The sequence below is a fragment of the Equus caballus genome, chromosome 6 (genome assembly GCF_041296265.1).
Source record: "Equus caballus isolate H_3958 breed thoroughbred chromosome 6, TB-T2T, whole genome shotgun sequence".
NCBI classification, from domain to species: domain Eukaryota; kingdom Metazoa; phylum Chordata; class Mammalia; order Perissodactyla; family Equidae; genus Equus; species Equus caballus.
Genome location: NC_091689.1, coordinates 37,168,844 through 37,192,204, shown reverse-complemented (window position 1 = coordinate 37,192,204; position 23,361 = coordinate 37,168,844). Strand labels below are relative to the sequence as shown.

Genomic DNA, 23,361 nt, shown 5'->3' with positions numbered 1-23,361 from the left:
GGGAAAAAAAGGGATCATACTAGGAGGTGCACAAAGTTTTGTGAATCTTGGAATGCAAAGGATGAAGAAATACTCAACTTGGTTTAATGACTGATTTAAATCATGATAAAATGCACAATGAGATGACTGAATCCAAAGGAGCCAGAGGAGACCAGGATGTTACCTTTCTACATAGGGAGGAGGTGTTCCTGGAACTCCTTGTTCACCTCTTGAGGAGGGTCAAAGCTCTGAGCCTGTGTGGTTGTTTCCTTTCACCCACTGGGCTTCCTAGTTCTGGTAAAAGTGTTGATCCCTCTGGGGATGCATGACCTAGTACCAGTGACTCTGTCCCTCCTGATCCCCATGGGGAAGGGGCTCTGCTGCTCTGAGTGTATGTCCTCTGTCACGACTTCTGTCACAGAGTGCTGGCCTTGCAGTGACACAAACACTTAGGTGTTACACTGAGTTTCCAGCCCCCGCTTAGCTTCTGATGATGGGGAGTCATGAGCTGAGATCCACAGCATGAACATCTTCCCTACTCAGATCATACATGGAAGAGGCCTAGGGCCTGAAAGTTCTGTAAGATATCAAAAAGAGGGATGGGGGGATATTTTACGATTACTTTTGCTTGTAAATGAGAGATGGAAGGAGAACTCTTTGCTTATGATCAAGGATAAATGTATCAAACATGAATATATAGAAATCTTTCTTTAATATATGGACTTATCAATAAGATATGTAGACCCATCTGGAAACAGAGTTTGAAATTTTTCCATTTCTAAAATTGTGATATTCCATAACCTTCCTTCTAATGCAAAAAGTCTAGAAATAAAAATGTTTAAAAGTCTAGAAAGAAGGAGACATCAAAAATATTATTGCAAAGTGAGTGAAAGATGTCCGTCAAAGAAATCTCCCAAGAAGATTAAAACACCTCAAAATTCAAGGTAGAGATAAAGAAGAAGATTAAAGATTTGCTAGTTTATTAGCAGGATAATATTAACTAAATTTGCGATTAATTAATAATTGTTTAACATTTAAGCATTTTAGCATTTGGCTACCACTTACTTATTAAATGCAGATAAAGACTAAGCTGGCAGAAAGGTTAGCCTTGAATGACAAGAATTTTATTGGGAAAGTGCAGAATATACTTTAAAAATAAGGCAAATATCATTACTATTTTGTCAACATCATCTACATCTTTAAGTTGTATTTTAGTAGTAAAGTTGAATTTAAACAAATAATACCAATCATGACCTTAAATATTTACCATAACATTTAGATGAATATCATTATTCCATAGATAGGAAACATATTAAGTAGCTGATACTGACAGAGAGAGAGGTTATTTGTTTAAAGTTTTACAAGTAAATGGCTACGTCAAAGAATTAGTTGAATGAAAATTCTGAGAAACTTCTACTCTAAAAAAATATATATCCAAAGAGAAGGAAAATGTTATAACTCCAGAGGGGTATTGTGTGGGAATCAGTGATATTAGATTCAGAGGAATGAATTTCATAATCCTACAAAATCAGTGCCAGAATAAAGAGAATTTAAAAAATAGTTGAGTATGGTCTTTAGGAATCATGAATACATAAAGGAATGGCTTTGAGTATATTAATTTAGAAGGAAATGGAAGGTTAAACAATAAGTGGTGTAAATCAAAGAAGAAAGGATGGATCAAAAAAGAGAGAAAGAGAAAGATTGAAAAAGAGAAAGACTCAGAAGCAGAGACAAACAGAAACAAGAGAAAACAAGGAAAATAAGAAGGAAGAGAAACACAATTATGGATCTGATGCTGCAACAATATTGGACAATTCTGAGCCAATTTAAGTATTGTCATTTCAAATTCTTAACATATGAAATCTGGGAATGAAAATATATTAAAAGAAATAATTATAAATGTGTAAAAATCTTTGTTTAATACAAGGCCCATTCATTTGAAAACAGACTCATTAAGAAATTGTGTGGAGATACCTGGAAGAAGACTGATGAGATTGCTCAATTTCTAAAATTATTATGCTCCACTATCCTCCTCCAAATGTGAATATTTCGCATTTTCTGTTTTTTCCCTATGGGAAAATTTCCACAGCAAGAAAGATTAAAGTTGTGATTTGTTGAGGCTTAGAGTATTTCTATCCTCTTCTCCACTCCAGGAACCTTTACTAGACTTCAAATTGTTAGGAAGAGAATATTAGGAATGATAATTCTTAACATTATAATCAGAGTCAAGATGACCCATGTATGTCGAGTTTCTTGATCCACTTCTGTCATAGCTGGCAAGATGAAAAGAATCATGTCACAGATAAAGAAATAAGGTCGGAGGAGACCAGAGAACAGTTGGTTGGATGTATAGATTCATTTTTGATGTTATAAAAGATTTCATCTGCTTCATAGTCCAAGAAAATACCAACACAGCAAGGCCATCCAAGGTGGAGGAGAGCTCCTGATGGGCAGGCAAGGACCATGTACTCACTCCATTTCCAGAACCACATGGCCCATACCCCATTCTTGGGAGAGAGTATAGTTTCTCCCTTTCTCGATTTAGGTCTTGACAGAGATGTAAACCCTACTCGGCTCTCTCTGCCACCATGACTTCCCAGGAACGCATCTCTGATAAAAAGTTATACAAACCCAGGATACAGGGCCATGTGTCAAATCACTTGGGGTTGCCAGGGACATTCCTTCACAGTTCCCCATCCTGCATACTGCACAGTTCAGCAGAAAGAGGAGGCTATCATGTGCTGTGGCAGGGACAAGCTTTATATCAACTGTGAAAAGAATTTTGTAGGACACTTGAAAGCACAGAATATACTGGTAAAAACTTAGGAAGCCATTATATTGAGGAGACAGTCACACTGTTCCTCATTTTTCTCTAATAATTCCTGGAGAAAACAAAATAAGTATTTCATCTTAAAAGCCAGTAAGTATATTCTTCACTATTTTGGGGTTCATTTCACTGCTACCTCTGCATAATTCAGCACTCATTCTCACACCAATTAAAACATGACCATTGATGGTATGACAAACTGAGTGCATAACCATTTAGGTTCCTTTCATCTACATTCAGTGCACTTAGGTGCTCTTAGGAAGATCTTCTGCAGTTAAAATAAAATTTACAACTCCCTCAGGATGTAATTTTTCTTCTTAAATTCTACAGGGAAATTTCTTTAATATGAAATTTACCACTTTCAAAAGTGGGTTACTGTGGTAGACAGAATTCTGAGATGGACCCCATCATCTTCAGACTTGAGTTACTCTCATGACTGTGTTATATTTTATGACAAGAGAGAGACTGGGTGCTTCTAACATAATCACATGGGTCCTTTAGAATCAGAAAAGATTTTATGGCTATTGGGCTGGTGGCAGAAGGGAAAGTCAGAGAGATTCAGATTGGATGTGTCATTGCTGGCTTTGATGTTGAAGTGGGTCACATGAGAAAGACAAGTGACCTCTAATAGATAGCCAGGAAGGAAATGGGGATTTCAAGCCTACAAGCACAAGTGCTTTATTCCAAGAAACTGAATAAGTTTGGAATTGGATTCCTCCCAAGACTGCTAAGAGGAGCCCAGCCTGGCCAACATCTTGATTTTTATCTTGTGAATCCCTAATCAGAGAAGCCAGCTGATCCCACCTAGACATATGATCAGCAGAATTATGATTTAATAAATAGATGTGGTTTTAATTAGCTAAATCTGTGGTAACTTGTTACACAGCAATAGAAATCTAATACTGATACTGATGCAATCTCCCTCCTAGGGAGATTGATGTGAAATTCTACTTGTAGACATAATTAATAGATGTCTAAATCCCCCTAGTAAAGAAGGGAGGATGTGAAATATTCAGTGTCTTCTCTTCATAAATATTTTTAAAAAGTAAATTTCATTTACATAGTTTGATTTTTAATATTATAATAACAAGTACTACTACTACAATTATTATTATTAGTCTTTAAAGCACTTCTAGTGATGTTTTATTGATATTCAAATGTGTCTGACTCACATACATAGTCCATCATCTATGCTAATCTGTGTAGCTACAGTCAAGATGGTCATTATCATTGCCACATTCTGGATGAATATATTCTGGGTCAAGGAGTTTATGTGATTTTGCAAAACTCTAGAAATTTTAAATAACAGGGATTGAAAGGTGGGTATCCAAGGAATTGTCAGGGATATTTAACATATGTTATGTCTTTAAACACCATTCTTGCTCCAGCACACTCCTTTATTTCATTTATAAGAAATCTGTGAAGTGGCTTTTAATAAGGTCTGTCTCCTGTTCCTCTCCTTATACCTTCTCTCTTAAACTCAATTGCTCACCATGATAGAACAATACCTTAACCAAACTGCTCATGCCTATATTCCCAGTGACCTCCACACTGAAAAATGGACAGTCATTAGAGTTCACATTAAAAGGTTTTTCTCTAGCATTTGATGCCACTGAGAACCTCCTTTCTCTTTCCTGAAGAAACCAATCATCATGTTTTCCCTCCCTGTCTACTTGCCACCCTGTTGGGACTCTTTTGCTGCTTTCTCCTGTTCTCCTTCACCACTCCCATTGGAGAAATCAATGGTCCCAGGACCTGGAACTGTTCCCTCTTCCTCAGCTCACTCCCAAAGTGTTCTTGGGCTGGCTGGCTCATTACTGTAATTAAATTACATTCATTTGCTTTGATTCCAACTGCATATCTCTAGCCTACACTTTTCTCCTGAAACTCCATATTTGTAAATTAATCTATCAAATATCAACACTCAGATATTTAACATTCATCACAACATTGATTTGTCCAAAACCCAACTCCTTACATTCTGTGCCACCTGCAGCTTTGCCCCTGAATATAAATGGCAATCTCATTATGCCAACTCTGGAGATTTAAACCTTGGAATCATTCATGACTTTTCTCTTTCTCTGACACTGGATATCTAATCCAACAGGAAATCTTGCCAGGACTGCTTTCAAAACATACTAAGAGTCTGTCCATTTCTCAGCACGTTTAGTACTATCACAATCATCTCTGATTGAATTATTGGAAAGTCTCTTATCTACTCCCTACTTCAAGGCTCGACCATCTCTAGCTTGTTCTCAATAAAACATACAAAGAGATCCCCACAAAACCTTAATCCAATCTTATTCCTCCATTTACAACTTTTTTGTTTTCCCACTTCTCTTAGAATAATCACACTCACAGTGGCATGCCTCTAGGCTCCTGCACTATTGACTCTCTTCTCACTCACTCTGCTGCAGCTGCACAGTCCTCCTCATAGCTCCTAGAACACATCTTCCATCCTTCCATCTCAGGCCTTGGTACTCATCATTTCTGTTGCCTAGAATGCCCTCCTCCAGATCAGATATTTGCTGTCTCATCCTCTACTGTGTGAGGTCTCTCTTGATCATCAATTAAAAATTAGATGCCCTACCCTTGAAATTTCTAGTCATGCTTAACTTTCTTCTTTTTTCAATGTTCTGTATCATCTAATATTCTGTGCATTTTGTATAATTTAAGTAAATATTTGCAAAATAAAGCTATAGATTTGTAGGAATTTGTTCTTGTTGCTCAGTGATATATTCCAACACTTAGAAAAGTGACTGGCATAAAATAGAAAATATTTGTTGAATTGATTAATTATTTAATTCAGTGGAATGAAATGGAAATATGAGGACAGTGATTCTGAGAGTGAATTACTTGCAATAATTCACACAACTGGTATACTTTCATCTGCCCTTCAGAACATGGATTAAATCATTGAAAAGGACAGCTAATATGGGTTTTCTCATTATGGGACAAAGCTGTTTCCCTGTAAGTAGTGAAACCATTATTTAGCCAAATTCTGTTTTCAGTTTCTGGTATAAATTGGATTAAAGAAATTTTAAAATATTGAGAATAAACTGTCTTAAGAATAAAATCAGACCAAACAAAGTAACTTATGACACTACATTAGTTCCTACATAGAAGTAATTGATTCAGTATTTTTGGCTTTATTGATTCTCTAATTTAAGAAACTCATCAAATTAACGTATGATAAAGTAAACAAAATCCATTATAATTTGATACTCTATAATTCTTTGATATCAATGATTGTTTTCTGTTTTGAAAAATGGTTCATTTAGTCCTCCAAACAATATGTTATTAAACATTTTATAAATGAGGAAATGGAGATTTAATGAAAATAGTGTTGTTTGTATCACAGCTAAGATGAGATGAACTGCACTGTCAAGCCCTATGTTCTAACCAAATGTAGCTTATATGGGTGTCAGTGACTCTGTTATTCTATAAGACCTCTCACAAATATCACAATCCTAAATATCTGCTAAGTTATATTCCAGGAGTTTTATGGTTTCAGTCCTTACATTCAAGCCTTTAATCCATTTAGTGTTCATTTTTGTGTATGATGTAAGATAACGGTCTACTTTCATTCTTTGGTATGCACCTGTCCATTTTCACCAAGATGATCTATTGAATATATTTTCCTTTCTCCATTGCATACTCTTGGCTCTTTAGTCAAAGATGAGCTGTCCTAACATGTGTGTGTGTGTTTTCTTCTGGACTCTCAATTCTGTTCCATATATCTCTGTGTCTGTTCTTCTGCCAGTACCATGCTGTTTTGATTTCTATAACTTTGCAGTATATTTTGAATTCAGGAAATGTGATACCTCCACCTTTCTTTTTTTCCTCAGGATTGCTTTGTCTATTCAGGGTCTTTTGTCATTCCATACAAATTTTAGGACGTTTTTGTCTATTTCCATGAAGAATATTAATGGGATTCTGACTGGGATTGCATTGAAACTGTAGGTTACTTTAGGTAATATGGACATTTTAACTGTTTATTCTTCCAATACATGAGCATAGAGTATCTTTTCATTTATTTATCGCTTCTTTGGTTTCTTTCAATAATGTCTTACAGAGACCATCCCCAAGGCTCAGTGGTTAAGTTCATGTGTTTCCCTCTGGGGGCCCAGGTTTTTGCCAGTTGGGATCCTGGGCATGGATATGGCACCAGTTATCAAGCCATGCTGAGGCAATGTTACAGATAGCACAACCAGAGGCACTCACAGCTAGAATATACAACTATGTACTGCGAAGTTTTGGGGAAAGGAAGAAGGAAAAAAAAAGATTGGCAACAGATAACAGATGTTAGCTTAGGTGTCAATATTTAAAAAAATTGATATCTTATGTCATATCGTATAGTTTTCAGAGTATAAGTCTATCAACTCCTTGGTTAAATTTATTTGAAGGTATTTTCTATTTTATGGGGGGAGTGTATTCCTTATTTCTCTTTCTTCTAGTTTGTTATTAGTATACGGAAATGCAACCGATTTTTGTATGTTGATTTTGTATGCTGAAAATATACAATATTGATTATTTCTAACAGTTTTTTGATGGATTGTTTAGGAATTTCCATCTATAGATTCATATCATCAGCAAATAATAGCAGTTTTACTTATTCATTTCAAAATTGGATCCCTTTTATTTATTTTTCTTGCCTAGTTTCTCTGGCTAAAACTTCCAGTACTAGGTAGAATAAGAGTGTTGAGAGGGGGATCCTTGTCTTGTTCCTGTTCTCAGAGCAATAGCTATCAATTTTTCATCATTGAGTAAGTTATTGGATGTGGGTTTCTCAAATACAGTCTTTATTATGTTGAAGTACTTTTCTTCTATACTCATTTTAGTGAGAAATTTAATCATAAATTTATGTTGTTTCTTGTAAAATGTTTTCTCTGCATCTACTGAGACCTAAAACCATCAAACTTCTAGAATAGAATATAGACAGTAGACTCTTTGACATCAATCTTAGGAGTACCTTTTGAAGACTGTGTCTACTCAAGAAAGGAAATAAAATAAAAAATAAATAAATGGAAATGTATCACAATAAAAAGCTGCTGTATGTCTAGGGAAACCATGAATAAAAAGTAAAGACAACCCAGAGTGACGTCAGAGACATGGCAGAGTGAACTCGCCCAGGACTCTCTCCCCTCCAAATTACAACTAAGGGGAGCAACTACATTCCAACCAAAGAAATCCCAATAACACAAAAATCGTCAGAGACCCACAGCAGCCAAACGATGGAGAGTAGAGAGGCTGGAGCTGCCCTTGGAAGAGCTGGAATGGGGTAAGAGAGAACTTTGCTCCCTCCCCTAGAGACTGGGATCACTGCTGCAGGAGGCTCTGTGAGGGAAGGAGTGGTGGAGGGTCCATGCATCCGGAGGATTGTCCAGGACTCCCACAGACCCATGCAGCAGAAACCCTCTAATGGGGGAAAATGTCCACGTGGGGGGACCCCATCAAACCAAAGCCCCAAGAAACCAGAGAGCGAAAGTTGATCAGAGTCCAGGTCTGCACATGGGAGAAGTTGCCCTTCCTCCCCGAACCCGTGGTGTGTGCTGCCACAGCAGCTGAAGGTGGAGGGGTCAGGACACAGTGCTCTCAACGTCGTTCTAGTGGTGACAGGCTGTAACTGCAACCGAACAATAGAATTATGCTAAAAAACTGCTCCACTATGATCCAGCAATTTATAATAACTCCAGACCAAAAGGAAAACAATAAAAACACAGAAGTAGGTCCTGAGGACTTGGAAATAGGTAAACTAAGAGAAAATCTATTCAGAATAGCTATCATCAAAAAACTCAATGAGGTAAAGGGAAATATAGAGAAACAAATCAACGAGTTCTGGAGTTACTTCACAAAAGAGATCAAAACTATAAAGAAGAATCAATCAGAAATACTAGAGATGAAAAATAAAATGGATCAGATAAAACAGAATATGCATTTCCTGAATGCCTGTGTAGACAACTTAAAGGAGAAAATTAGCATAATCAAAGATAGAGAGGTTGAACGGCTCCAGACAGAAGAAGAAAGAGAACTAAGAATTAAAAAATAACTGAAGAAAATCTCAAAGAAATACCAGACACCATGAGAAAATGCAACTTAAGAATCATCAGAATTCCTGAGGGCATGGAAAAGTAAAATGGAGCAGAAAGTGTGCTCAATGACATAATAGCAGAGAACTTCCCAAATCTAGAGATTGAGGGAGAAACGTGTGTGGAGGAAGTTTTCAGATGTCCTACATTTGTCAATGTAAAAAGACCTACTCCAAGGCATATAGTAGTAAAAATAGCAAAAATGAATGACAAAGAATGAATACTCATGGCAGCAAGGCAGAAGAAAATAACCTACAAAGGAAGCCCTATCAGACTTTCAGCAGATTCCTCTACAGAAACCTTACAAACTAGGAGATATTGGAATGACATATTCAAACCTTTATAGGTCAATAATCTTCAGCCAAGAATATTATCTTCAGCCAAAATATCCTACAGATATGAGGGAGAAAGTAAATCTTTTCCAGGCAACAAAAGCCTAGGGACTTCATGGCCACAAGACCACCCATAGAAGAAATCCTCAAGAAGGCCCTCATACCTGAAAAAAGGAAAAAAGGGAGAAAGGGATCTCAAAATACAGACTAGGGAGATAAATAGATAGAACCAGAATAGGATAGCAAATATTCAACTACAGCATTAGGATAAAGGGAAGAAAATCACCAAAGCAAAGATAATCTTATCACTCTAACCACAACCTCACAACACAACTTGGAATAAGAGATGAAAATAATAATTTAGGAGGGGAGGAGGAAAGGGACTGAGTCAGTTTAGGCTAAGAAAGCAACAGGCCACCAGAAAATGGACTACGTTATGCATGAGATTCTGAATACAAACTGCAGGGTTCCACTAAATTAAAAGAAAGAACAGAGACACAAAACATAACTAAGGAAAAAGATAATAACCCAGCATATTAAATTGCAGAGGTCACTGGGTAGGCTAAAATACAACGGAGGAGGAAAAAAGAAATCACAAGAAAACCAGAAAATGAGTGACAAAATGACAGCATTAAGCCTTCATGCATCAATAATCACCCTCAATGTAAACGGATTGGACTCGGCAATGAAAAGGCACAGAGTGGCATGATGGATTAAAGAACAAGATACAATAATTTGTTGCCTCCAGGAAACTCACCTCAGCTCCAAGGACAAACACAGGCTCAGAGTGAAGGGGTGGAAGACAATACTCCAAGCCAATAGCAAACAAATGAAAGCAGGTGTCACAATGCTTAAATCAGACAAAACAGATTTCAATATAAGGCAGGTAAAGAGAGACATGGAGGGCCAATACATAATGATCAAAGGGAGACTTCATCAAGTAGAAATAATGCTTATAAATATCTATGCACTCAACACAGTAGCACCAAAGTTCATAAAGCAATGATTAACAAACCTAAAAGTAGATATTAAAAATAATGCAATAATAATAGGGGACCTCAACATCCCACTAACATCAATGGACAGACCATCCGGACAGAAAATCAACAAGGAAAGAGTGGAGCTGGACAAAAACCTAAAACAGTTGGACTTAATAGACATATATAGAACACTTCACCCCAAAACAACAGAATACACATTCTTCTCAAGTGCACATGGAACATTCTCAAGGATAGATCATATGTTGGGAAACAAGGCAACCCTCTACAAATTTAAAAAAAAATTGAACTAATGACAAGCCTCTTCTCCAATCATAATGCTACAAAGGTAGAAATTAAGCACAAGAAGAAAGCTGATAAAGGCATAAAGATGTGGAGACTAAACAATACGCTATTGAACAAGAGATGGCTCATTGAAGAAATTAAATAAGACATCAAAAAATATCTGGAGACAAATGAAAATGATAACATGCCATACCAGCTCATATGTGATACAGCAAAAACTAAATTAAGAGGGAAATTCATCAGAACACAGGCACATCCTAACAAAAAAGAAAAATCCCAAATAAGCAATCTTAAACCACATCTAACTATATGAGAGAAAGAAGAACAAACAAAGCCCAAAGTGAACAGAAGGAGAGAAATAATAAAAATCAGAGCAGAAATAATTTATGTTGAAACAAAAAAGGCAGTAGAAAGGATCAATGAAACAAAGAGCTCGTTCTTTGAGAAGATAAATAAAATTGACAAACCTCTAGCCAGAATTACAAGGAAAAAAAGAGAGTATTCTCAAATAAAATCAGAAATGAAAGAGGAGAAATAAGAACACGCTGCACAGAAATACAGTGGATTATAAGAGAATATTACCAAAAAGTATATGCCAACAAAACGGATAGCCTAGAGGAAATGGATAAATTCTTGGATTCCTACAAACTCCCAAAGCTTAGTCAAGAAGCAGACAATCTGAACAGACCACACAAGAAAAGAGATTGAAACAACAATCAGAAGCATCCAAAAGAATAAAACCCCAGGACCAGATGGCTTTCCTGGGGAATTCTACCAAACTTTCAGACAGGATTTAATACCTATCCTTTTCAAGCTGTTCCAAAAATTTAGGGAGGATGGAATACTTCCTAACGCATTCTACGAGGCCAACATCACTCTGATACCAAAGCCTGACAAGGACACCACGAAAAAGGAGAACTACAGTCCAATATCGCTGATGAATGTAGCTGCAAAAATTCTAAACAAAATTTTGGCAACCTGAATTCAGCAATTCATAAAAAGGATCATACCTCATGATCAAGAGGGATTCATACCAGGGACACAGGGATGGTTCAGCATCCGCAAATCAATCAACGTGATACACCACATCAAAAAATTGAGGAATAAAACCCACATGATCATCTCAATATATGCAGAGAAAGCATTTTACAAGATTGAACAGCCATTTATGAGAAAAACTCTGAACAAAATGGGCATAGAAGGGAACTACCTCAACATAATAAAGGCCATATATGCCAAACTCATAGCCAACATCATACTCAATTTGCAAAACCTGAGCACCATCCCACTGAAAACAGGAATGAGACAAGGATGCCCTCTATCACCACTCTTATTTAACATAGTACTGGATGTCCTGGCCAGAGCAATCAGGCCAGAAAAAGGAAAAAAAGGAATCCAAATAGGGAGGGAAGAAGTGAAACTCTCACTGTTTGCATATGACATGACCTTATATATCGAAAACCCCAAAGAATCCATTGGAAACTTTTAAAAATAATCAACAACTATAGCAAAGTTGCAGGGTATAGGATCAATTTACATAAACCAGTAGCATTTCCATACTCTAATAACTAACAGAAAAAGAACTCAAGTACACAATCCCATTCACAATCGCAACACAGGGAATAAAATAACTTCGGGGGAATTTAACTAAGGAAGTTAAAGACCTATACAACAAAACTACAAGGCTTTTCTGAAACAAATGGATGATGACATAAAGAGATGGAAAGTCATTCCATGTACATGGATTGGAAGAATAAACATAGTTAAAATGTCCATCCTACCTAAAGCAATCTACAGATTCAAGGCAATCCAAATCAGAATCCCAATGACATTCTTTACAGAAATTGAACAAAGAATCCTAAAATTCATATGGGGAACAAAAGACCCCGAATTGCTAAAGCAATCCTAAGAAAAAAGAACAAAGCTGGAGGCGTCATAATCCCTGACTTCAAAACATACTACAAAGCTACAGTAATCAACACAGCATGGTACTGGTACAAAAACAGGTGCACGGATCAATGGAACCGAATTGAAAGCCAATAAATAAAACCACACATCTACAGACAGTTAATCTTTGACAAAGGAGCTGAGGGTATACAATGCAGAAAAGAAAGTCTTTTCAACAAATGGTGCTTGGAATACTGGAAAGCCACATGTAAAAGAATGAAAATTGACCATTCTTTTCCACCATTCACAACAATAAACTCTGAATGGATAAAAAACCTAAAGGTAAGACCTGAAACCATAAAGCTTCTAAAAGAAAATGAAGGCAGTACACTCTTTGACATCAGTATTAAAAGGATCTTTTTGGAAACCATGTCTTCTCAGACAAGGGAACCAATAGAAAGAATAAACAAATGGGACTTCATCAGACTAAACAGCTTCTTCAAGGCAAAGGAAAACAAGATTGAAACAAAAAAACCAACCCACTAACTGGGAAAACATATTTGCAAGTCATACATCCAACAAAGAGTTAATATTCATAATATATAAAGAACACTCACAACTCACTAACAAAAAATCAAAAAACCTGATCAAAAGATGGGTAGGAGACATGAACGGGCATTTCTCCAAAGAAGATATATGGATGGCCAATAGGCATATGAAAAGATGTTCATCATCACTTATCATCAGGGAAATGCAAATCAAAACCATACTAAGATATCTCCTTACACCCATTAGAATGACAAAAATAACCAAAACAAATAGTAGCAAATGTTAGAAAGGTTATGGAGAAAAAGGAACCCTCATACACTGTTGGTGGGAATGCAAACAGGTGCAGCCACTATAGAAAACAGTATTGAGATTCCTCAAAAAATTAAAACTAGAACTACCATATGATCCAGCTATCCCAGTACTGGGTATCTTCCAAAGAGCTTGAAATCAGCAATTCTAAAAGTCTCATGCACCCCAATGTTCATTGCAGCATTATTTACAATAGCCAAGACGTGGAAGCAACCTAATGCCCATCAACTGGTGATTGGGTAAAGATGTGGTGTATATATACACAATGGAATACTATTCAGCCATAAAAAAGAACACAATTGTCCCATTTGAAACAACATGGATGGACCTAGAGGGAATTATGTTAAGTGAAATAAGCCAGATAGAGAAGGAGTATCTTTGTATGACTCCACTCATATGAGGAATTTAAAAATGCAGTCAAAGAGAACAGATTTGTGGCTACCAGGGGAAAAGTGGGGTGGGGGCTGGGCACAAAGGGTTAAGGGGTGCACCTACAACATGACTGTCAAACTATAATGTACAACTGAAATTTCACAAGATTGTCACCTATCATTAACTCAATAAAAATTAAATTAAAATAAAGAAAAGACAACCCACCAACTGAGAGAAAATATTTGCAAATCATATACCCAAGAAGAGGTTAATCTCCAAAATATATAAATAACTCATACAACTCAATAACAAAAAAATGAACAACTCAATCAATAACGGGCAGAGGATATAAACAGACATTTTCCCAAAGAATATATACAAATAGACAACAGGTACATGAAAAGATGTTTAACTTTCCTAATTATTAGGGAAATGGAAATCAAAACTGCCATGAGATATCACCTCACATCTGTCATAATGGCTATAATTAATGAAAAGAAATAAATGTGGGAGAATATGTGGAGAAAAGTAAACCATCATATACTGTTGATGACAGTACAAAATGGAGCGGCCACTATGGAAAACAGTATGGATATTTCTCAAAAATTAAAAACATAAATGCTGTATGATCCAGCTATTCCACTACTGGTTATTTATCCAAAGAACATAAAGTCAATAATTCACAAAGACTTATGCAGCACTATGTTCATTGCAGCATTATTTACAATAGCCAAGACATGGAAACAACCCAAATGCCCAGAAAAGATGAATGAATAAAGGAGATGTAGTATATATATGCAATAGAATATTATTCAGCCATTAAAAAGATATAATTGTGCCATTTGCAACAACATGGATGAACCTTGAGGGTCTTATGCTAAGTGAAATGTCAGAGAAGGTCAAATACTATATGATTTCACTCGTGTGGAAGATAAACAAGCACATAGATAAGGAGAAGAGATTAGTGTTTATCAGAGGAGAAGGTAGTGGGGGAGGGTAAAAGTGGTAAGGGGGCACATATGTATGGTGACGTATAAAAACTAGACTATTGGTGATGAACATGATGTAGTCAATACAGAAACTGAAATATGATAACATACACCTGAAATTTACACAATGTTATAAGCCAATATGACTTCAATAAAATATTTTTTGAAAAAGGAAAATAAAAATAATCTGCTAAATTTATTTGAAAAACAGTGGAACGTACAGACATAAAATATTATTCTAAATGTCCCTAAGAAAACCCCCAATTCTTCATTCTTTGAGCCAGCAGGCCGTAGCTCTGGAAACATATATGAGTAGGTTACCTAAGTGGATAAAAATGAAAGGTATTAATATCTGGCAAAATTTTATCTCAGAGTAGATTATTAAATCAATCATCTGTATTATATTTCCCCTATCACTCTAAAAATAGCCCCCTGTCAAATTATTTTTTAAAAAGTAGGTAAATGATTACTTTCATTTTTTATAGAATTGGCAGGCCTTAGTCTTGACCATTGTGGGTAAAATATATCTTATTGGTACTGGGGAAAAAAGGAAAAAGTGGGTATAAAAATGAAAATAAATTATTTGAGAGTATATTCTCCAAAGTATTTGTATTATAACTCATTTTAAAATTGCTTTTGTGCTAATAAATGCTCATTATTATTATTATTATCATTATTATTATTATTATTGCTTTTGGTGAGGAAGATTGACTCTGAGCTAACATCTGTGCCAATCTTCCTCTATTTTTTCTATGTGGGTCACCACCACAGCATGGCTTGATAAGTGGTGTAGGTCCACACTGGCAATTCAAACTGGTGAACCCCGGGCTGCTGAAGTGGGGTGCACGTACTTAACCACCATGCTACTGAGCCAGCCCATAAATGCCCAATTTAAATATACTTTGAGTTATGGTAAGAGAAGATGATCACACTTATTATTGAAAGTGCAAATGTTTTGCGTATTTACTGTGTGAAATTTAGAAAATTAGTTTCTTTCTGACCCTTAGTTTGTTCACAAGGAAATAAGCATAGCAATAAGAAGAAGAAGAAGAAGAAGAAGAAGAAGAAGAAGAAATAGTTTATTTTGAAATAGATATAATAAGGACAAAATGGGACAAATTAAACACAAAGACTTTGTAAATTCCTTCACTTAGTGACCCCCACTATGTGTCCAGGGCTGTTTAGTCACTGTACTTGTATGAGGCTGTGAATTAGTTAGCTCAGAAATCCCTGAATAATTCATTAGGAATGAGATAGATTAAAGTGTGCCCAGAAAATTTCTATTGCAATGGTTTCTATTGTGACAACATAAGCCCATTGATAATGACTTTCCCAATTCAATTGAGATTTAGTATATTCTTGGAGGATTAAAAAAATTGTTTCCTTTTCCCTGTTATTTGTTTGCTCTGTAGTCTCCAGTGGATTGTGAGCATGCTGCATGGAGCCCTTGTAATTCCTTCCCCCTGTGTCTGGAATAGGCAAGTGACATGGGGAAGGAAATTAGCATTTGCCTTAAAATTTAACATGAAAATTCTAAGCTGAACAATTGTAAGCATTATTTATATGCTTGGTTATTGAGTCAAATGAGTTACTAAGGATGATTTTCATTGGCTGTCACTGAATACACCAATCTAGTCATTTAAAGATTGACTGTGAGGTTTTAAGTGTTTTTCAGTCAGCATAGAGTAGGTTGTTCTTTTTCTGTTTAAACTTATGTAAGCCAAAAAATTAAGTTTAATTTTTAGAAAAAATATTTAAGTTTTTGTCCTTAATGTGGCATATTTTTCTTTTTTTTAAAAGATTTTATTTTTTTCCTTTTTCTCCCCAAAGCCCCCCAGTGCATAGTTGTATATGCTTCGTTGTGGTTCCTTCTAGTTGTGGGATGTGGGATGCTGCCTCAGTGTGGTTTGATGAGCAGTGCCATGTCCGCGCCCAGGATTCAAAACAACAAAACACTGGGCCGCCTGCCGCTGAGCACGCAAACTTAACCCCTCGGCCACGGGGCCAGCCCCTAATGTGACCTATTTTTTATGATTCTCTGGTGTCCCTTCTGATTCTAATGGTAGGATTTAAAATTAAGAGGCTTCCCATGTAAGTTCTAGGACACCCTTTTTCCTAAAGAGCATAAATACCAAAGTAGTTTTTCTCCAAAAGCCACTGTCTGTCCCCTTGGTCACATATCCACCACTCCCTTCCCCACCAGGCACCAAGCCTTGCCTCCAGAAGACCCAGGACTAGGTATTGGCAGCTCCCCTTCAGTCCCTAGGCCAGCTCCTTTAGGGCCCTGCTCTGCTGGAATACCCTCATCTCCAGCAGGCTCTGCCCAGTGGCTCACTCGCCCTCCTCCAGCCACCTCAGCTGCAGTTGTTCCTTTTGGGCCAGGAAGCCATGATATTTCTCAAATCCAACCTAAACCGCTGCCCCTGCATTTCCACTTTCTCCTTGAGTGATGCAGTAAATCAAATCATCAATGATGGGGCCACAGTGCCTGGTCTGGCTTCTGCCTTCATGTATAGGACAGTGAAGATGGAGAATGCAATGTCCTGAGTAATCTCCACTCTGAACTGATTGCGTGCATTTTAACAACATGCAGAAATAAGAGCCCACTCAGATGAGAAGTGGCCTGGTAGAATTTTCGAACTCAGAGTTTGAGAAAGACTGGTGGATTTGGGTTCCCATTTTTCCATGGACTTGGAGGCAAGGCATATCAACTTAAAAAGCAAATTCACTTATTATTTTACCCTCAAAATGAGTTTATTCAGGAACAGCTAAAAGAATTGAAATTCAGAATGCACATACTATGGCTAGTCACAGACAAATCCAGAAAACAAAGGAGAGGCACTTACTTTTAAAGAGAAAAATGAGGATCAGGGAGGGCTGTTCTAAACAAAAGTCCATTGGAGGAAAGTAACAGTTCAGGGCAGCAATGGCTTCTCATTGACTGACCCCCAGCATTTCTCATTGTCTGGGCTGTTGCCTGATGGGGAGAGAAATCTTCCTTCAAGAATAATGTAGTTTTATTTCCTGTCAAAGATGCAGGTAATATCTCTTCCTGTTTAGTGTAATTGACAATATATGATAGGGCATGAGAGCTCCCCCTGCAGGCCTTCCCAACTCTAATTTTGTTAAGGTTTCTTTTATTAATTGGCACATTTTCCTGTTTTGATCAAAATCTTTCTCCAAAAGCATTGCTTATCAATAGTCAGGTTCTCTGCAGGTAGTGATCTAGTCCCCCAGTGCCAAGGAGGACCCTTCCTGGTTGTCATGACCAACACGGGAGGGAAAGTGCACAGTATTCAGAAATTATTTAGTTTATGTCTGAGTAACAAGGGAGAGGGAGAACTCTCTGGCATTTCCCATCTAAAGTCTACATTTCTCCAAGGTGGTAGTCTTTGGAGATCATCTGGAAGTGCTGAGCCAGCATCACCTTATTGGACATGTCATTTTTACAGAGGTTCAACAGGCAATAAGTAAAGAACTTTACAATAAGTATACATAGTAAGAGTAAGAGCAATACTATAAACCCAATTTACAAGATGGTTCTAAACCAGGGCTCAGACTTAAGTGTAACCAGCTGAATAAATCAAAAGACAATGGGTTATGTGGTGAAATTTGTTGTAGCAAATGTTCTTGCTCTTTAATATTATGTAATTGTGTTTCTACTTCCCTGAAGGCATTTACCCATGTGCAACAGGAGGTGTTTGCTACCACTCGGATGCCTCTTTGCTCAGCAAGTAAATAATCAAGGGATATGTGATTATCTAAACCTACCTTTTCCAGTGAGTTAAGTGACCATTGCTGAGCTAAAATAGATTTGGCTGTGGAGTCACTTAATAACATCAAGTTAATATTAACTTATGGAGAACTAACATCTTCCTGATGTTGAATTATCCTTCCTGAGAAGAAAATAAATTATATTAACTTGCTATGGATTCTGTGACCAAGTACCACCAACTGGGTGACTTAGAACAACGTAAACTTCCTGTATCACAATTCTGGAAGCTGCAAGTCTGAGATCAAGGTGTCAATAGGACCATGCTCCCTGTGAAGGAGCAAGACAAAGTTCCATCCCAGGCCTCTCTCCTGGTTGTGGTAGTTCCTTGGCTTATGGAGCAATGCTCCCATATTCACATGGTGTTCTCTCTGTGTGTGTCTGTGCTCAAGTGTCCCCTCTTTGTAGGGACAATAGTCATATTGGATTAGAAGCTCAGCCTACTCCAGTGTGACTTCATCTTACCTAATTACATCTGCAACAAACCTATTTCCAAATAAGATCACTTCTGAGGCACTGAGGGATAGGATTTTAACACAGGAATTTTGAGGTGATGTAGTTTGGCCCATAAAATTTTCTCTCTGGTTCCCCCAAATTCATGCCCTTCTAATAAGCAAAATATGTTAGTCTCGTCTCAATACCCCTGAAAATCTTAATCTGTTCTGGGATCAACTCTAAGTTCAAAGTCTCATCCAAGTATCCAGGTCTGAGAGAGTTTCCAGGTATAATTCATCCTGGGGAAAAATTCCTCTCTCTCTATGAACCTCTGAAACCAGATAACACATTATCTACTTCCAAAACATAATAAGGAGACAGATGTAGGATAGACAGTCCCATTCTAAAAGTGAGAAATCAGAAATAAAATAGGAGTCATGAGACTGAAGTTAGTCAGAAACCTAGCCATGTAAATTCCATTAGGTTTTCAGACAACAATAATCCTCTTTGATACAATTTTTTGTCCACAGAAATGATGGCTCCACTCCTGAGCCCTGGGCAGGTAACTTTCCATTTCTTCATATCTGCGCTTGTATCTTTCAGGATTACCTTCAAATTTTCCTCATATAAGTCTTACACATTTCTTACTGAGTTTAGTTCCTAAATGTTTTATCATTTTTGATCCTTTTATAAATGAGATTTTCTCTCCGTTATATGTTCTACTGCACTATTTCTTGTGTATGTGAAGACAGTGAGTTTAGTATCTTTATTTTATATCCTGTTACCTTACTATATTTTTTGTTGTTTTACATTTTTAAAGACAAAACATGGTAAATCAATACCCTGTATGTTTCTAGAAAGAGAAACATAAAATGAGGAAAAACATTAAAAATTGGAACAGAGGGTTGTTTTTTTATTGCCACAGTTAAATACAGATTTCACAGTATACTACATTGCATTAATACATGAGACTGAACTAAAATATCTAATGAAAATATTCAAATGAAATATTGGAATCAGTACCAGATTTTAAAAATGAAGAACCAGGCAGTCGCATAAAGATCAATAGCTATTCTGTCACTATTAGTGCTTATTAAGTTTTCACAAATTGGAAAATATTCTTTTCAAACTGCTAATGAAACAAACATCTTGAAATAATCTGGAATAATCTCAACAATTACTAGGGAAGAACTTTAGGAAAAAATTTTTAACAAGTCAGGTTTAGCTTCTAACCATTTTAATAACCTGTGAAGACAAGCATATTTCTAGATGAAAATCCTCAACAGTTTAACAATATTAATCCTTCCTAAGTATTTCTTTTAATTACATTCTAATCAAAATTCTATTAGATCTTTGGGGCCGGGCCAGTGGTGCAGTGGTTTATTTTAAAGGCATTTGGCATTAGGTGATTGGAAAAGAAGAGATGAGATGGAAATTTAACCTCATCTACACTGGTTTCTGGTGTAAGACACCCACTCTCCCTAGTCATGCAATCCAATTCCTTCTTCTACACATTGCTTATCCCCTAAACCATGACTTCAGGTGTGTCCTCCCCTTTGAACTCCTGACTCAGGCACCCAGTGGCCTTGCCTCATCTCCATGCACATGTCTATTGGGAAATTTGAGTCTCAAACTCAGTTCTAAGTTTCCTCTCCAACGTGCCCAGCCCCAGTGTCCTGAGTGCATCGATAGCACTTCAACCTAACATCACCACCCCCTCACTCAGCTACCACGTCTCTCACCAGGATTCACTCAAACCACTCTCTGCATTCTTGATCCCTGGACTTTTTTCTCCATAAAGCCTTCAGTGATGCTTGTGCACCTAAGTCCTATCATGCCTTTCCTCTCTCTAAATCCTCCAGTCACATCTCAGAGTGGGATTTACCAAGAGGCAGGAGAGTCAAAGCTCTGAGGCTCTGCACTCTGTGAGGCTCGGTGAGTACTGGCAGTTGCTGGGAATTGTAGCATGTTGTGGTGGTGAGGGCAAGCCAGACTGCAGTCGGAGCATAAGACAGTGTGAGCATGTCTAGTAAACAGTCCTAAGAGATAATAGAAGAAAGAGACCATTGATTGGTTGTGATTTTCTTTCCTTTTCTAAATGCACACTCTTTTGAGTTTTATACATGTCTTTTGTTAACCATTTCCCTAAATACATCTTGATCATCTCTGGTCCTTCTGAGCCCCCTCACAATCCTGGAGGACCTGCCTCTTGGCTCCATGTGTAACCTGATTTTCTATGTTTCTCTAACTTTCTCACCATAACCTGTGGGAACGGATCTTCTTGTTGCTCATCACACATGGCAAGTGAGATTCTGTCTCAGGGTCTTTACACTTCCGGTTCCCTCTTCTTAAACATCCCTGCCCAGATGTTTAATCACTGACTCCATTGTTTCATTGATGGGTCTGATGAAATTTCACATTCTGTATAAAATAGATTCCCTCATGATTCTCACCCTGCTTTTAATTTTATTCATTGTAGTTATTAATACCTGGCATAATATCGTGTATTCAGTAGTTGATTGTCTTCATTTATCAGTAGAATATGAGCTGAATGAGGGCAGAATCATTGTTTTCACCATCATGAACCTAGAAGAGTGGTTGGAACATAACTGATACTAATAAATATTTTTGGAATGAATGAATGAAAAAAGGATCATTTAACACTTTACATTAGTCTCTAATTGCAAACAATCATGTTAGAAACCTATTTCATATCACATCTCCAATAAGTTATTGCTGCGTTAGAAGTTAAATTTACAAAAATATGCTCAAACTCATTCTTAAAAATACATAAAGATGAAAATTTTAATGCTCAGAAAATGTGTGAGGACTTTCTAAACACAAAGGTGCTGAAAGAAATCATTAAAGTGAATGTATTAGACTAAACATTTTTTTAAAATCTTATGGAACAAAATATCAAAATTAAAACTGAAATTAAAATATTATAATTCATACAACTCACAAAGAGTTATGATTATTAATATGTAAACACTTTTATATGTATAAGGAAAAGCTTTCAATAGGAAAAATGTACAAAAGCTATAAATGGATATTTCACATAAGTAGTTACAAGGGTAAACATATGAACACCATATAAACATTAATAATCAAGAAAGGCAGATTAAACAAGGATTTTCTTATCATATTAACTGAGATGAAAAGGCACATACAATTTAATGCTAGTGCAGGTGAATTTTGAAGTCAGAGCATAATTTGAAGAAGATTTGGGAAAGCAATTCAGTTTTGTGTATGAAAAAACTTGAAACTTTTTGTACCCTCCAGTGAATTGTCTTAGGAAAAGTTACATTCAGAGAATGCTTTATTTATAAGCACTTTTATTTTAGCAAAACTTATAATTTAGAAATCTGAATGAAATGTCATTATTCAATATTAGGGAGGATCGTAACTGAGGTATAATTAATTTGATAGAACATTAACATCATTATTTAATGTCCAATCATATGCAAACACTTTACACATTTCAAACTGAAGAGGTTTAATGCAGGAGTTTGGTTACAGAGGTGGCAAAAGGCTGGAGAGAAGGTTGGGGAAGCAGGAAGGAGAGTGTTGTCATCCAAGGACAAAGAGTCCTCGCCAACCTTGGAGCCTCACATCCCCCTCACTGCTGAGCCAATGAGACTCTCTTCTTGGGGCTACTGCTGGGACCCTCCCATGCTGCAACCCAGATGCCTGCATCCCACCAATGCCACTGAAACTGCCTTTGGGTGCTGGATCCCACAGCTGCTGCACAGGCTTCAGCTGCCTAGAGCTGTTGCAGCAGCCAGAGACCATCGCCAGAAACAGGAAAAAAGATGCAATTTCTTTCTTCCTCCCACTCTTCAGTGCTCCCAAAGGACTGTACATTTAGAGACTTATGGGAAACCAATTGATGAAGGGGCCTGGATGAACCATCTGCAGCTGAAACCGGGAGGACACAGGAGGCTCCATACTGCAAGTGTGGGCCTTACAAACAGAAGTCACAACCTGGACAAAGGATGTCATGAACAAAGGATATCATGAACAAAGGATGGCATGAGAAAATGATCAACATAGTTCGACAACACACATACAAAAAAGGCTCTGAAATTTGACTGCAAGTTCCATGAGGGTGGGTTTGCTTCTATTTTGTTACCGGGTTTATCTCAACTGCCTGGTGCATGGTATACACTCCATAAATATTTGTAGTTTGAAGGCAAGATATAACATTTAAGGCATGATTTTTGTCTGGGTGATTGCATTATGGTTGATTTAATTTTGAGGGAGTAATCTTTTGTGCGTTTATATTTTTCTACAATTAGCATTCAACATTTAAATTAAAAACAAGTGCCCTAATATGCAACGCAATGTTAGGACAACATTGATTGTTAACTGAGTGACAGAAGAAAGAGGAAAATAAGTAACCTAATGAAGAGTGATCCAGACAAAGGTGTAAAGGAGACCACCTCAATTTTAGTCTCAGCCACAGTACTGATTAGTGGTGCTGTCTTTGATGCACCAATTAGACTAAAAGTTTTAGAGTCTGTATCTGTGAAAGATGA

General features: G+C 36.9%; 1 protein-coding gene across 1 annotated transcript in view; it reads right to left on the bottom strand.

Annotated features, from left to right (window-relative positions):
- Positions 1 to 22,615, bottom strand: part of LOC138924527 (olfactory receptor 2W3-like) — a 32,054-nt gene extending 9,439 nt beyond the window's left edge. The window contains 2 exon segments of the mRNA XM_070269226.1: positions 20,709 to 20,862; positions 22,423 to 22,615. Of these exon segments, the coding sequence (XP_070125327.1) occupies positions 20,709 to 20,862; positions 22,423 to 22,615 (347 nt within the window).
- Positions 22,616 to 23,361: the final 746 nt, after the last annotated feature.